Here is a 16,896-nt window from a genome sequence, read left to right as displayed (position 1 = left end):
GCTAATTATGTTAAGGCATTTGCTGCTAGATCACTCCTCATGTATCAAGGAAAAGGGCAGATTTGCATGGGCATGCGTAATTGGGAATAGTAAGATTTTAAAAAAAAAAATTCCTTGCTAATATTTTTGAAGCCTTGATAAATATAAATAATGGGATTTCTCTCTCTCCTTCTTATTCCCCCCTGCCCCATCAATTTACAGCTCCAGAGCCACCCCAGATTATTCAGGAACTAGAGCCAACCACTGTGGAGTCTGGCAAACCTGCCCGCTTCTGTGCTATGATATCAGGCAAACCCCAGCCCAAAATTTCCTGGTACAAAGATGATCAACAGCTTTCTCCAGGTTTCAAGTGCAAATTTCTTCATGATGCACAAGAATATACTCTATTGCTGATTGAAACTTTCCCTGAAGATGCAGCAGTGTACACCTGTGAAGCAAAAAATGACTACGGAGTTGCTACAACTTCAGCTTCACTTTCAGTGGAAAGTGAGTTTCCCATGCTCATAACAATGTCTACAAAATTAGATCATCAATACATGTGAACTTCTTCACCTTTAAAAATTACTTGTTTTTCTCATCCTTTAGTCCCGGAAGTTGTTTCTCCTGAGCTGGAAGTGCCAGTGTATCCACCTGCTGTCATAATACCACTACGTGATGCTGTTACGTCCGAGGGACAGTCTGCTCGTTTTCAGTGCAGAGTTACAGGGACAGGTGGGTTTAATGAAATCCTGCACATTTTTTCATCTCTCAGAATTTTTCATCTTGAACTCAGAAAAAGTGCAACAGTATATGTGCTGGGATTTTTTTTTTATATATGTGCACAGCAAAGTGTTACTCACTGACAACTATCAGTAAAACAAGTCATATGTCAAAGATGGCATCAAGAATGGAAGTCACAAACTATCATAAACATTAAGAGTTTCTAAAAAGAAGGTCTGTTTCAAAAAATTTGTCTTTGGAAACTTCTTAACTTTTCAAATGCTAACTGATGCTGGAAAACTGTGTCAGTGAGTAAAGTGCAGAGTTTCAAAACACAGAGTATTATGGTGGAAAAGCATTATCATGTTAAATGACCACGAGGAAGTTTCTGATGACACACAGTGTTGTGTCAATTAACTAAACCAACAGACTGAAACTGTGCCTCAACATTTATCCTCATATTCCTAAGTATCTGTATCATCCTGTAAACAGTAAACTGCCGTTACATTCTTTTTACTGGCATAAAACGGTGCTTGCTCATTGTCTTTTTAAGTGTAGATTTTCCTTAAATAAGCTTGCTAGTTTTAGTTGCATAGAATATCATTCTACAATTAAAATAATTCTTTCCAAGTTAACACAAAACCAAATAAAAATACCTTTCTTCACTTCAACAGATGACTTTGAGTATGACCAGTAATAAAATGTTCACATGGTAAACTAGAGAATAAGATCCAGTTCCAATCCTACTGAATTTACAATTATTTAAAGATAAGTAATACTCCAAATTTAAAAATAATCCTGAGTGATATCTGTGTAAAAATACACATAAGTTGGTAATATACATATATATGCAAATATGTATAATTTGTGTTTCCATCACTTGAAATCAAACTCCAAATTTTTTTTAAAAAGCTTTACAACAAATCTGTTTCTGCTTTAGAAGTGTTGTTAAAACTCAGAAAATGTATGTTGGAAAGACTGTCCTGCCTTCTGTGTAAAGCACGCTAGTGTAACTTTTTTACAAGAACTGTATTTATGTGAATGTGGAAGCTGCATTTACAGCACAGAGGACCTTTAATCTGGGTCCCCTTTATTGAATACTGTATCCAAGTGGATTTGCATACCTCTCACTTGTACTGTGAAAACATTTTGTATTAGGTTAGGTAATACATGATTGCAAATGCAGTTGTTTAATGGTGCACACTATGCAGCTGGCTATTGAAAATACTGTCTCTTTCTTCTGATGATAGTAATAGCAGACTATTCATGTGAAAACATTTGACTCATAATGTAATACAGTGCTAGGTGGAGAGGAAAGGTTAAAGTCTGCTTCAGTACTGTTCTTTCCCAAGTCTACAAGAATCTATTCAAGTCAAACAAAACAGCATTTTATTTAGGAATTTTACCAAGGTACAAAGACAGGATCTTTCTTGAGAAATATGAGGTGTTAAACTTAGAATATTTGTAACAAAAAGAGGCAAGATACTGTCCTTAGTAAAAGGATATTCCATTTTCATTTCTTTAACCTGTTCAGCTCAACCTAGGGATTTTATAGCTTGTTTAGTCAGGCAATTGTAGCAGAATCCCTTTTTAAAAATGAGACTTTCTCTGATTTTATCAGTAGGAAAATATTTTTTCATTCTTACATTAGGAAGGGAAAGGAAAAATTATTTTTACTCAGAAATATAGCAGCACCAGAATCAAATTTCCCATGCAAATATTTTCAATGCAGAAGCCAAAACTTAAAGAAACAAGTATGCCACTTTCCGCTGATCATACCTTATCAGAGAAATACAAGGCACATTTAAACTTAAAAAAGATACTTGAGATTAAGATTTTTTGACAGATATAAAAATAAGGTTTACTTACTAGTCTAATATCATAACTTACACATTTTTTTCTTCTTTCTGTTGCTCAAGCAGATCTGAAAGTCTCTTGGTATAGCAAAGAGAGAGAGATCAAGCCATCACGGTTTTTTAGAATGACTCAGTTTGAAGACACTTACCAGCTGGAGATTGCTGAAGCTTATCCAGAGGATGAAGGAATCTATACCTTTGTGGCTAGTAATTCTGTAGGCCAAGTGACAAGCACTGCTAACTTGAAGTTAGAAGGTACAATGTGCAATTAAAGATGTCTTGTTTAGGTCATGTTCCAATACTAATCTTAATATACACTAATGGTTGTATGTGAGTCATTGTCTGTCATGTTGTCTGTTAACTCAATTATTTGCTACCATCTACAATGTCCACAGCATACACTGATGTCTCCAAAATATAGGTCATGCACAGGAAAAATTATTTCTCAATTTTTCAATGTTCCATGCACCTCACCTTTTCATTCTCTCCCGTATTAGAATCTGTCATGCACTACATGTGGTGGAAACCTTCCTAATGGAAGTACTTACACGTTCTTTGATTTGACTGTGAGGATGACTTAGTAAGAGTTTTTGTATAAAGTCTATTACTTTGAAAGTGTTGAAAAAAATGTTAAATAAAGGTGTGTACCAGGTACTTGGACAGCTGAAAAGAAGTAGTTTATATTCATATTCATATGAACTGACGAAATGTTGACCAAAGTTTTAGAGTAGAAATGTTGTTTGGAGAATTTGCTATTTAAGTTCTATTTTGTCCTTGATATTATTTAACCATAAATATTTTATTTTCTTTTTGCAACAGATTTTATAAATGGTGAATTAGAATAATTCATGCTGTGAAATTGCAAGTTAGAAAAAAAAATCTTGAATGAGAGAGAAATTTTTTGTAGTGTAGGGTAAGAAATTAAAAGTTGGCATGCTTCTTTTCAGGATTTAAAAAGGTTGAAGAAGTTACATCAGAATCCCATTGGCATGTTTCTTCATCTGTTTCACTTAAGGAAGAATCTATTGGCCAAAGGCCCATCTTTATCCAGCCTATTTCAAGCTGCAGGGTATGCAGCGGGGAATCAGTCAGATTTCAAGCTAGAGTCTCTGGCATGCCCAAACCAAAAATCCAGTGGTTTCATAATCATCAACTCATGTTGCCAAGAAAAGACTTAGTTTTCCACTTTGATGAGTCTACAGGCACAGCTTTACTGATAATAGTAGATGCTTTCTTAGAGCATGCTGGCCAATACTCTTGCAAGGCAAGAAATAGTGCTGGAGAAGCAACTTGTACAGCTACACTTACAGTGACTGCAGAAGGTAAAGCCCCATTTTTACTTCAAAGGGATTCATTTTGTTGCATACCACACCTCTGCACTCTTACTAATGTTCTTCTTTCCTTGTTTCACACGTTTTCTTTACCAGCTAATGTTAATAGTACCTACCCTCTGTAACCCAGCCACTCTTGTTTCTTCTGTTTAAGCTATAACATTCAGAAATCTGCAAATTTCTATCTTGATATACATCAAAGAATAGAATAATTTTACTGAAGGCATTCAGATTTTTAAAACAAGTAATTAAGTGATCATGATATCATGATAGCATTGGCTGAGTTACTTTGCACTGTCCTGTAGGGGGAAAAAAAAAAAAAAAAGAAAATACCTCTTTAAAAAGCTCCATAACAAGTTTTCTAATACTAAAATGGACAACTTCAGTGAAAGAAGAGACAAGCATCAGCTGCGTATCAACTGCATGACTAGCTTAGGCATCACTTGTCATTCATATATGTGAAAGGATAATCTTTGTGACAAGAGCATAGTGCATCTGGCATGCTGAGTTTTCAAATGAAGGTCATTAATTTTCATCCTCCATACTGTTTGATTTTGTTCAGAGCATAGCCCAGTAAAGTTCTCTAGATACTAATATTGTTGTTATTTTTGTTACTTGATTACACAGTGCAAGCCCTAGATAGGCAAAGTTCTGGGAACGATGTAAAAGAGTCTATCTGGTCGCAGGCTATATCAGAACTTCATGTTGCTCCTCTCACAAAGAAGAACATTAAAACTTATCAAAAAGAATTTAAATCAGTGCAACAACCATCACAGCAATTGGGTGTACAGGTTTTTGAAAGTGTATCAGAAAGTTTGACCCTGAAGGCTGCATCAGTTGAAGAAATGGAAGCCAAGCAGTCAACAATCATTTCCCAAATATCTCAGAGCACGAAGATCTCTGTGGCCACTGCTTGGGAAATGAAAGATGTCCTTCCAAAGATTCTCTTGCAGCTCAGAGACCTAACTGTGAAATGTGGTGACACTGCTCAGTTCATATGTGCCTTAGAAAATGAATTCTCTGAGTTTATTTGGGCCCATGAAGGTGAAAGGATAGAAGTGTCTGAAAAACTGAAGATAACACAAAATGGAAGTGTCCTACTGCTCACAATTCTAAACACCCAGCTGACAGATCAAGGATTGTACAGTTGTACCGTATATAATGATTACGGAGGGACATCAACTGCTGCAATACTAACAGTCAAAGGTGGTTATCTGACTTTTCACATTATGACTTACCTTTTGCAACTTCATTATCACTGCCTACAGCTCACTCACGTTTCTTTTATTATCAGTATTTAATTGAGAAAGCTCTAGTAATGTTGCTTTGGGGTTTTTTTCCTTCACATTTACAGCTCTATGCGTAAGTGGCATGCACAACCAGGAAGCTGGTATTGTAACTTCGTGCCTCTTCCCAGCAAGTCACAGTTTAAGGAAGATAAGAATGTCAGATAAGCAATGTAGAACTAGATATCTGGTCATTCCAAACTTTATGGGTCCAACTTGTTTCCAGTAAATCCAAGGTTCCAATTCTGAGGTTGGCAATATATGTCAATGTACTTGGAAGGATTAATTGGTGCAAGTATTGTATTATTGCACTAAAGAATTGTCTTCTACCTTTCACTCCTGCTGAGGTATAAGTATTTATTTTTGTAAGGCTCCTTCCACTTCTTCCTGATATCAACATATTAAAATGTTAGTAGTGTTATCACTAGTGAAGACCCAAAAATATATTATCACCACACTGGACAGGTGACAGTATTTCTGCTGAGCTCAAAGGAATCAAGAGTAGAAAACAAATATAAATAATTAGGAAGACATTGACCCTGTTGATTTGGCTCTCACATATTGAAGTTTCTTTCTTCACTCTTGAGCTGTGCAAAATGCTTTATGTAATCTTCTGCTGGTACTTTCTAAATTGAGGCTCTCAATTAAAAGCAAAGATGTGTTTGTGTTATGCATTACAGACCCAGTCTTGGTCCCATGAAAAGTCCTGTAGGCTTAATTGACACCTAGAGTTAGCCCAGCAGGAACAGAGCTCTTAAATGTGTAATCACTCATGTTTAATAGCATTGTTGTAGTGCTAATATGCTGGACATTCTTTCAATGCTAGTTGTTGGGTTTTTTTCCCCCTAAGTATAAGGATATTTTTTATTCCTGCAAAACGTCTGACCTAATCCTTTTCCTGACTTTATTCTTACCTAGCAAAAGAAGCACAAGCCAAAGCAGTAACAAAAATTACCCTTGATTCAGATACTAAAAGCTTTAAAGCAGGCAAAGATTGTCAGTCTAAAGCATCTGAAGTTAAGGAAGAACCTTCCAAGAAAACCTCAAGCTTGTTTATATCTACATCCCAAAGACCATATGAAACTGAGAAGCAAAGAAACAAAGTCTACTATCCCGATGTTGTGCCGTGTGAAGACATCACAGAAACTGATGCCGAAGCACCAGAGTTTCTTGAAACTCTGCCTTCAGAAACCACTGTAAAAGAAGGAGATGATGTGTTACTCTTTTGTATAATGAAGGGTGTGCCTACGCCTTGTGTGGTCTGGCTGTGCAATCAGCTAATAGTTGAGGAGTCTCCATTGTGTTCCTTAAAACATGATGGGCCACTGTGCAGTTTAAGATTGTTGAAAGTTGGTCAAAACCACAAGGGTATATACAAGTGCAGAATAGTTAATTCTGCAGGACAAGCTGAGTGCAGCACCCATCTGAGAGTGACAGGTTGGCAACTGCATGTTCCTTCCAAGTATCAATTCCTCATGCATAGCATCACTGCATTCCAGTACATTCATTCCCTGGGAGATGATTAAGAACAAGAAGCATCCCATTAGTCTGTGGATTGTTGAGTGTTTTCTTCAGAGTCTTAAGGCATGATAAAGGCATGTTACATTAGGAACTTTACCCCATCCTGCAAAAAAGAAAGCAAGTCTGACAGAAAAGTGTACATTGCGAACACATTTGAAAGCATTTGATTACTCTGTTCTCAAAATTTATCAAATGTTTGAATTGCTTGGCATGCATTTATGTTTATGTATGTGTGAATTTCTGTATATTTGCAAGAGAGATTGTATGTTTTTACTGTATAATTTGTTGATTGGCATATTTAGCAAGTATAGCTCAAAAATCTTTGTCTTTTTATTCTAGCTCCTGAAAAAATTATTCATGAGAAGCTAGAGGAAGAGATTGAAATGGAAGTGAAAGGTACAGTCACCAATGATGTTACACTGAATAATTATTACCAGTAATTAGTAATATTGTGAAAAGCTTTTATCTGCTTACTTCTAGTGTCTGATGGGGAGAGAAAGACACACTTTAAAGCATATTGGAACATGTTGCATGTTTGTTTTGATATGCAAAGGATTACCTGCATTACAAGGTTATTTAAGTTTTAAAATATGTTTAAAACTTCAAATTTATAATTATGCAGCCATATTCTTAGCTTTTACTTCATGCTTTGCAATTGTTCACGGAGCTTTTATTTGTTCAATTTCGTTTTGAATGCATGGAATAGTTTACTTCAGAAGGAAGTTATACAAATGTTAATCATATTATTTTTAAACAAGTTAGCAAGCTAACATTAATCAGTTGGACACTGTTGGACGGATGGATGAAATATATTAGAAAGCATTTGTTGTTTAGGATATGTGAAAGCTACACATTCCCATTGATTCCTTGCACTTTTTTTTATGTACATTAATTCATCATTATACATCTCTTACCCTGGCTTGCAGATAGCATATGTGGTTCATGTTGCTTGCTTTTTTCTCTGTGCATAACACTGTGAAGTTAGTGGCTGTATTAGTTCGAATAAACGCCTTCTCATTTCATGTTAGCTAATTACTTACTTTTTAAAAATATATTTCAAAATATTTTTTCTCAATTGTTTGAACATTTAATCTACAAACAGAAGGGTCAGAAAGGGCGTTTATTCTACTGTCTGCAAGTCAGGTAAGATTTTCTTCTTTGCCACCCAAAGACACGCAGCTTTTCCAGGCAGCAAAAACATACACACAGAAGAACGTGTTATTTTGAAATTCATTTTTGCTTGTTCAAGAAGAAATTTCCACAGTCTGAAGAAAGAACAGACAACGAACGATTTTCGTGTCAATCTTTAAAACAGAGCAAGGCGTTGCGTTTATTCGAACAAATATGGTGAGTGAATTACTTTTTTTTCCTGGGTGTGTGATGAAATCTGTTGCATGCCCATTTTTTATTTCAATATATTGCCATTTCATTTTTTTTCAATCAGATGGCAGGCAGAATGTGGCATGTTGTAACCCAGTCTCCTTCTCTTGCAGAGCAGCACAGCAAGGTGAACCTCGAGGGATCTGGCACAGCGGCGATGCTGGCTTGCTCACCGAACTGTAAACCCACCTTCACACAAGGCCTCAAGTGTAGGTCCGTCTTGGAGGGGGACCCTGCACTCTTCCAGTGCAGGCTGGTGGCATGCCCAGCACCCCACATGGCCTGGTTTCACAATAACCGGCCAGTCCACCAGGACTACCGCAAGGTGATCCGGACTGAGAGTGAGGAGCACATGCACCATGCCAGCTTGGAGGTGCGGGATGTGCAGGAGCACGATGCTGGCAGCTACAGGGTATTTGCCATTAACAGTGAGGGCTCAGCTGAGTCCACTGCCTCGCTGCTGGTGGCACGCAGTGGGCAGCAGCAGGGCTTGGGTTTCGCAGGGAAAGCAGAGTGCATGCAGGAGAGCTGGGAGTGCATGCTTCAGCAGCGGCGGGAGGACCGGTTGCGGGTGGTGCTCCGCTGCACTGGCTCACCCTTTGACAAAGGGCAGGAGTCTGAGCAGTTGCTTGGGGACCTCTCCCCAGCGCGAGGCATGGTACGAACCATCTGTTTCCAGAGGCTGCCATTGGTGGGGCCTCACCGTCCAGGGCTGGCACATGGTAGGGAGCACAGTGGCACAGTGGCGGATGCTGAGGAGTTGCTGGATGAGGAAATCCGTTGGAAGCTGCAGCGGCTGCGAGAAGCAAAAAGGGCAGCACTGAAAAAGAAGCAGGAATCCCTCATGTCCATGCCCCAGGGGGGCCCTCTTGGGAATCCCAGCCCACGTGAGGCAGCTGCCACATTGGACAGGTCAGAGTCCGCTGCAGTGCAAGTAGTGAAGGGGTACCACAGGCCCAAGGCCACAGGAGAGGGATGGCAGATGCCAGGTGGGCTTCTGGACCCCTGCCCACCCCTCTTTGTCCAGGAGGTCAAGTCCCAGGAGGCTATAGAGGGGCACAGATGCACCTTCTCTTGCCTCTTCCATGGCCGCCCACAGCCCACAGTCACTTGGTACAACAACGCCAAGCCTGTGGGGTGCATCCGGGACACCGCTGTTCATACCACAGAGTGCTGCTCTACACTGACCTTCCCATCCCTGCTCCCACAGCATGGTGGCACTGTCACCTGCGTGATCTTCAACCCACTGGGCACAGTCAGCACCTCAGCTACGCTCCATGTGAGGCGGCAGATGCCAGCCTATGAGGCCATGAAGAAAGAGGAGAAAGAGGAAGGGAAGAAAGAGGACCAGGAGAAAGAGGAAGAGAGGGTGAAAGAGGAAGAGGAGGAGAAGGTGAAGGAGGAAGAAGAAGGGGAGACAGACAAGAAGGAGGAGGAAGAGGAGGAGAAGGAGAAGGGGGAGGAAGAGGAGGAAAAGGTGAAGGAGGAAGAAGGGGAGAAAGAGGAGGAGGAGGAGGTGGAGGAAGAAGTCTGCCTGGCCTTCGCAGCAGAGCAAGGACTGCCATGTGCAGTTCCAGACTCAGACGTGATGTCGCTGCCTGTGGAAATCAAAATCACTGCCGCCTCTCCAACGCCAGAGCAAGACACAGAGATGAGGGAGACTGTGTGGCCGTCTCCAGACCAGGCTTCTCCCACCATAAAGCACAAGTTCAAGTTTTCATTTGATGTGGGAAATGAGCCACCCCAAATTGTGGCAGAAGCCCCAGCACACCTTCATTGCCATGAAGGGGAGTCAGTGGTGTTGGAGTGTGCTGTGTCTGGGCAGCCCCCACTAGCTGTGGCCTGGTCCCTGAATGGCCAGAGCCTCTCTTCCAGTGAGAGGCTGAGGTTTGAGGAAGGCAAGAATGGCATGTATCGCTTACATATCCAAGGGGTCTCTGTCACTGATGCTGGGCTGTATTGTTGTGTGGCTGAGAATGTGGCCGGAGCAGCACAGACTGCCTCTGAGCTGACAGTGGAGCCCAGTGCACCCAGGTTGTATAGCAAGGATGGAGGCACTGAGGAACTGCCTGCCGTGGACCATGTTCTGCATCTCCAAGGTCTCAGCACACTTGGAAAAGATGAAGAGAAACAGATCACATGCTCCAAGGAGGAGGAAGTTCACCTGCCCTGCTCCCTGAGGCTGTCTCCATCTTCTGGTGAGAAGTTGGGAGACGAGTCTGAGAAAACTACTCACTACAGGGAAAGTGAGATGGAGGAAACGATGGTGCTGGATGTCATGGAAGATTATGCAAGGCAAGAAATGGGTTATACAGAAGGAAGTGTGAGAGATACAGATCGTATTTCTGAGATGAGGCAGCACAGTGGAAAAGCTGTGTCCGAGGAACACAGCTTTGCAATTGATGCCACTGAGCTGCACCCCAGCGTGGCAAGGGAAGAGCATGAACTGGTGGCCAAGGACTCAGGTCACTTTTCAGAAGAACTGGAGACTGAAGGAGAGAAGGTGGCAACACATACAGATACTCTGTCCTGGGACATCTTGAAGTCACCATTTATGGAAATGAAAGGGCAAACTCATGCCTCTGAGCAGTCTGCTCTGGCAAGGGAGTGTAAAGATTCACAATTTTTCATTCCTACGTCACCTGTGGTGCAGGAGGGGAGTGATGTTTACATGGAGGAGAATGGTGCCCCTGCCTGTGAGGCAATGTCTCCTGGTGTGCCTGTTGTAGAAGAGCCAAGTGTGACCCACCTGCAGGACAACATTGCAAACACACCTGCAAAGGAGCAGTTTGGCTTTTGTGGCTTTGGTACAGAAGAGCAGCAGGAGGAACAGGCCAAGGAGCAAGAGAGACAGGTTGATATTGAACAGGACACTGAGGTTGATTATCATCTTTCTAAAGAAGAAATGACTGATGCTGGGGATGCCACACACTGGGAAATGCACAATGATGGACAAATGCTGCAAGAAATGGAGTGTGACACAGGCAACTCTTCTTTAGATCTAATCCTCACTCCTCCTGGAATAGAAAATTCAGGTCAGGATTTTACTGAGGAAGTTGAGGTTCACCTAGAAGAAGTGCATTTCAGAGAGCAGCTGTTGCCATCTGAAATGGATGAGACCAATATCACACTTGATCTGAAGAAGTTTGTGGAGCCTTTGCCAGCTGCAGATACTATGGACACAGAACAGGCAGAAGCCCCCACAGCTCTGGAGAGCGTGGAGGCAGGGGTGACTGTGCTTATCTCCCCGTTGCACCAAGGTGATGTACTTGTGGAAGAGACGTCTCTGAGTGAGGAGCTGCATCAGAGCTACAGGATGCAGCAGGAGGAGGTTGGTGCCCAGAAAGAGACACAATCAAGAGAAATCAGAAGGGCTGATTTGCATATCCCTAATGGGGACCTTGGCAGCATCATGAAATCTGCTGAAGAGGGATCTTGTGCTAAAGAAATTAATGAGTCAGAGGTGAGTGTCTGTGGGGAGGATTCACTTGAGGGACAAATTAATAGTTTTCTGCTGGAGTCTACAGCAGATTTCCAAAGAGGAGCGCAGGAAGCACGTGTGTGGGAGAGTGGGGAACAACTGGAGACCACAGACTCCCAGAGTAACAGCTTCATCATTGACTTGAAAAAAGCTGCAACTGAAAAGAAACCCCAGGCTGGGCATCAGGCTGAGGAGGAAGAAGGTTCTGGGATAGAAAAGGTCTTTGAGACAGGAATGAGAAGTTCCACCTGTGGGAGAGAAAGCACAGATTCCCCCGAGGAGATGCTCAGGGACACCCAACAGGAACGAAACACAACCAAGGGCTTCTCTTTTGGGCAACTCTTACTTGGTTTAATAACGGATGATCCTGTGGCACAGAAGGAGCAAAGGAAGGAGTCTTTGGGCAAGAAGAGGACTCCCACTGAGGAAGCCTCTGAGAATAGCCTGGATGGAGAAAGACTGCAGGAGGATATTTCTGCAGGTCCAGAGCCCAGTGCTGTTCAAGCCTCAGAGCTGGAGCCTGACTTGTCCCTGGCCAAGTATTTAAGGACAACTGGGACACAGGAAACTCCAGATCTCAAAGGGACAGTTCAGAAGGAGCAGCGAGAGACCATCACTTTACTGGAAGTAGAGGAGGTTACCTTCAGCATGGTTTACAACTTGGAATTTGCCCGGCCCTTCTCTCCTGAGTCGGAAATGTCTATAGAGCTGGAGAGCAGGAGCGGAGAGGAGTCACCTGACTCAGACCGCTTCTACACACCTCCCTCCTCAGTGGAGATCTTTGAAACTGCTTCATCAGCATCCTACCACACACCACTCAGCACACCTGAGCGCTACTCCACACCATCTGAGGGCTCAGGATACAGCACACCACCTGAGCGCTACTCCACACCATCAGAAGGCTCAGGGTACGGCACACCACCTGAGCACTACTCCACACCGTCGGAAGGCTCAGGGTACAGCACACCCCCTGAGCACTACTCCACACCCTCGGAGGGTTCAAAGTGCAACACACCCTCAGAGCGCTACTTCACACCATTCGAGGGACCTCGCTCTGCATCAGGGGACAGCACGCCACCAGAGCGCTACCGGACACCTACTGGGGAGTATATGGATGCCCTGACCATGCTCCCCCTTTGTGAGAGGAGGGAACAGACTCCAGATCAGCCACAGACTGAGGTGTTTAGGACCCCCCGTGAAGCCCTGGAGCCATCAGGCAGGGAGATGCCACCTGCATTCCTCAAGGCATTGAGCAGGAAGAGGCTGTATGAAGGCAGCACGCTGAGCTTGGTGGCTGAGGTGGTGGGTGTACCCAAGCCAGGGGTGAAGTGGTATCATAATAAATCTCTGTTGGAGCTGGATGAGAGAGTGCGGATAGAGAAGGATGGGGACAAATGCGTGCTGGAGATCACTAACATCCAGAAAGCAGATGGAGGACAGTATCTGTGCCATGCAGTGAACATTGTTGGGGAAGCTAAAAGTATTGCGCAGGTGGAAGTTTTGTCTGCAGATGGGCGGTCACTAGCACTACCACCCCCTGTCACCCACCAGCATGTTATACACTTTGACCTGGAGCAAAACACATCTTCAAGGTCACCTTCACCACAGGAAATCCTCCTGGAAGTAGAGCTGGATGAAAATGAGGTGAAGGAGTTTGAGAAGCAGGTCAAAATCATAACCAGCCCTGAGTTTAGCCCAGATAAGAAGAGCATGGTGGTTTCCCTGGATGTCCTTCCTCTTGCCTTGTTGGAGCAAGCTGCAGGCTTGGCTGCAGAGGAGAATGAGGATATAAAAATTGATTTCCAAGTAACTGAAATGCCTCCTCGCTTTGCTGTGCCCTTTGCAGATGTTGAGGTGATAGAAGGCTTGGAAGCAGTGTTTGAGTGTGTGGTAACAGGTACTCCTGTCCCAGTAGTGCAGTGGTTCAGAGGTGAAACCTGTGTGACATCTGCCACAGGGAAGTACGTTGTGAGTCAGAAGGAGGGACTTCACAGTCTGAAGGTCCAAGATGTAGGTCCTTCTGATGGTGGCTGGTATCATTGTCGAGCAATGAATAGGCTGGGAGAAGCAGTGTGCAAAGGCTCCCTTGTAGTCGTGGCTCAGCAGGAGGCAAGTGCTAAGGCAAGTGGTGAGACAGTCACGGGCAGTGAGCCACACAGGCCCCAGAAGTGTGACTTGCTTTTGAGTAAGACTGTGAGCCCAAGTGACCAGTCTGAAATAGAGCTGGAGTTTGAGTTCAAGCCGCACAGTGATGACTCAGAGAAAGCAATTGGACTGTTTGCAGTGACTCAGCAAGAGGAGGAAGTGGAAGGGGAGAAGTGTGTCAACATTAGTTTTGACGTGTTTGCGGAACCATCCCAAGAGGAACGGGTTGAGTTTAGGGCAGAGGACTCAGAGAGCTGCAGCTTTGAGTTCCAGGTCACAGAAGCCCCTCCTAAATTTCTGAGGCTCATTTCTGACTACAGTACATTTGTAGGTGCCTCAGCATGCTTCCAGTGTCTTGTGACTGGTTCCCCTCACCCAAGTGTCCGCTGGTACAAGGATGGGGTGTTGTTGGAAGGGGACAGGTTCTCTGCACAGGAAGAGCAGGGGGGGTCTCATAGCCTTACTATTGAAAACTTGATGCAAAGTGACGGTGGGCAGTACAAATGTATAGCTAGTAACAGGGCAGGAACTGCTGAGACTTGTGCTGTGTTAACATTATACTAAATTTCCATAATTTATTTCAGAGTCTCTTTGGAAATACTAAATGTTTTTATGCTGTTGTTCACTGCAGGTACAAATGCAGCACTCATTTTATGGGCATTGTTTTTTGTCTCTTTAGGGATGAAAACCACTTTATGTGGGCATATTTCTGTCTCACTTAAACTTGCCTTCATTGGGAAATTTAAGTGAGATTTAATCTGTGCATAGGTTTTGTGCACACTTTCTGCACCGAGGTATATTTCAGGCTCCTTCCAAGCTCCTTACTCATTCTTGTAAAAATATTTTAATTGACACTAATTTATGTAGGACTAATTTTTTTCATGTAGTGTACATATTCTTGTGTGTCTGTAACAGTGCAATCATTATTGGTTTATGTAGGCTAGAAATCACCTGAAAATGTAGAAACCACATTTTTCTTGTAACCTAATGGTGTGGAATATTAACTGTTCATTTTGGATATAGTTCTGTGAAAGAACGCCTTAAATTGGTAATCTCCCTTCTCACAATGTTGTGTCAGAACATGTGAGTCTCATTGATCCAAATCCTGTGTTTACAGTTTCTATCACTGCAAAATTCTTGCATCTATGGGCCTCATTCTACTGACTCATGGAATTAAATTGCCCTTTTTTTTTTTTTTTAAGTCAATGGAATTATGCTGTTGCAAAGAAAAGCAACACAATGAGAAGAAAAGGAAAATTTTGCATTAGTAGAGACTGGACAGGATTTTTTTTCTCTATTACCAAGTAATAAATATGAAAACATATTTTGTACTGTATCTTTAGAAGTTAAAGGAGAGGGAGCATAATAAATAATGATGTAACTGTAAATTCATTAAAATAATTTTGGTTGTCCCCGTATTCCAGTGTCATTCATAAAAAATACATAGTAATAAAAAAGTGAGATATTTTTATGCTGTATTCTTGTTTCACATTAGAACTAAATCTCTACATATTCCTTTCTTCTTCTTTTTTAATTAGTAACAGTTAAGTGTGCTATGTGACAAAATGACCAGAAATAAGTAGATACATTAAATTGTTATCTGTGGCATTGTCTCAGCAGTAGAGATTTTTACATTGATGTTCTCAATGCGAGTATATATGTTTGTATTTAAAATATTTCTAATGTTTAGGAGGAGGAATCAGCATTAGCTGACATAATTAAGTCAGAACTAAATCTATCTTACACAAACAAATTGATTAAGAGCATATCTTAAAAGTAAGGAAGTTATTAATTAATGTTTATCAGAAGTTAAATAACTCTCTAATACATTTGACAGCTTTCCAGTTACCTGTATGCCAAGGTGACACCTTGAGTTCAACAGCACTAAGCAAAAATTATTTTTACTTTGATTACCTTTTCATGAGGTTCTTCCAGTTATTTACAAATTACTGTCAGTTACCTTACAAACTGCTTTAAGGAGCATGGCGATTTTAACCATAAAATAACTATTCCTATAGTACATTCAGTTATCTTCATGCATGTTCTTATTTCTGAGTTTGATGCGCCCTCACACTGAGGTCAGTATGCCTCCAAAACTCAATAATCTTTTAAGACTATTCCATCACACATCTGCAATGGTAATTTTTAATCAAAAGATTCACTTTGCCCAATTGTGTTGCCTGATATAAACTTAAAGTTGGCAGTAGCAGGTTCTAATGACCTAGTACATGGAGAAGATGATGAGTGGTTAGGCTAATACCAATGTGTCACTACAGTTTCTTCCCAGGCATGATAGATAACTAAGATTTCTACATTGTTAAAAGGCAGAGATAATTGTGATATCTAGTAGGTAATGGTAGGAAAGAGCAGCATGAATGTCTGACATTGTGTTTGGAAAGAATTGCTTCATGATGTGTCCTTAATCCATTCCTTGTGTAGATGTGTAGCACTAACTGATTCATTAGACAGCAGAGGTCCCTAGGGAGGTTGGCGTGAATTGTCTGATGTTGTACATCAGCTGTGATGTGAGGGTTCTTCCAGGTCCAAAGCCAAAGAGGTCAGAGGCCCTTTGGTTAGGTCCTAAGCAATTATGACATGTTTAATTTGCACATAAATGAACTGAAATTTTTAGTAGAAACAGGCCCATAACTTGTTTTTGAAGCCATAAGCCAAACAGGTCCAAGTTCCTGTTCACATCTGAAATATATGGCCAAGCATCTTTATCTCTACCTGTGAAGCAGTGTCTGTGGTTTATGTACGTTTAATAGTCTTGTTTTAAGTTTCATACACTAGCCAGAAGCAATATCATGTGCTTATAGAGAGACAAATTCTCACCTAAGCTACAATGATATAAATCTGGAGTAATTCTAGTTTTGAATAAACTTACTCTGAGGCAACTTGTGTAGCTTAGAGCAATGATTGACCATCTCTCTTCAAAAATTTTGTGCTTTCATAGGAATTACAAAACTCACAATTTAATTGTCAGGTTTAATGTCGTCTTCATTTCTACAAACCAAATATCTTAAAAAAAGGATGAATTATGTTTGTTTGTCATTGATACGTATTGAATGTTAACATGTATGGTTAATTTGTGAAATAAATATGTAATTTATTTAAGTCCATTGCTTCTTGTAGTTTATTTGTTTCACAGACATAGCTAAAATATGAAAAAATATATGGATAGTTTTTCTGTCACA

General features: G+C 41.5%; 2 protein-coding genes across 2 annotated transcripts in view; both read left to right on the top strand.

The window, feature by feature from the left end:
• The window catches only part of TTN (titin), a gene marked incomplete at its 3' end in the record, with an annotated part of 102,830 nt that overhangs the window by 33,658 nt on the left and 52,276 nt on the right, over nucleotides 1–16,896 (top strand). Inside the window, exons 41-44 of the mRNA XM_010074370.1 lie at nucleotides 202–486; nucleotides 586–711; nucleotides 2,622–2,810; nucleotides 7,033–7,089. Coding sequence (XP_010072672.1) covers nucleotides 202–486; nucleotides 586–711; nucleotides 2,622–2,810; nucleotides 7,033–7,089 — 657 coding nt within the window. The remainder of the gene's footprint in view (nucleotides 1–201; nucleotides 487–585; nucleotides 712–2,621; nucleotides 2,811–7,032; nucleotides 7,090–16,896) is intronic.
• Nucleotides 9,662–14,263, top strand: LOC104462438 (muscle M-line assembly protein unc-89-like). The gene has a single exon (XM_010074369.1). The coding sequence runs from the start codon at nucleotides 9,662–9,664 to the stop codon at nucleotides 14,261–14,263; it is 4,602 nt and encodes a 1,533-aa protein (XP_010072671.1).

The sequence above is a fragment of the Pterocles gutturalis genome, unplaced genomic scaffold (genome assembly GCF_000699245.1).
Source record: "Pterocles gutturalis isolate BGI_N339 unplaced genomic scaffold, ASM69924v1 scaffold17022, whole genome shotgun sequence".
Classification (NCBI taxonomy): Eukaryota; Metazoa; Chordata; class Aves; order Pterocliformes; family Pteroclidae; genus Pterocles; species Pterocles gutturalis.
This window is presented reverse-complemented; position numbering and strand designations above follow the sequence as displayed.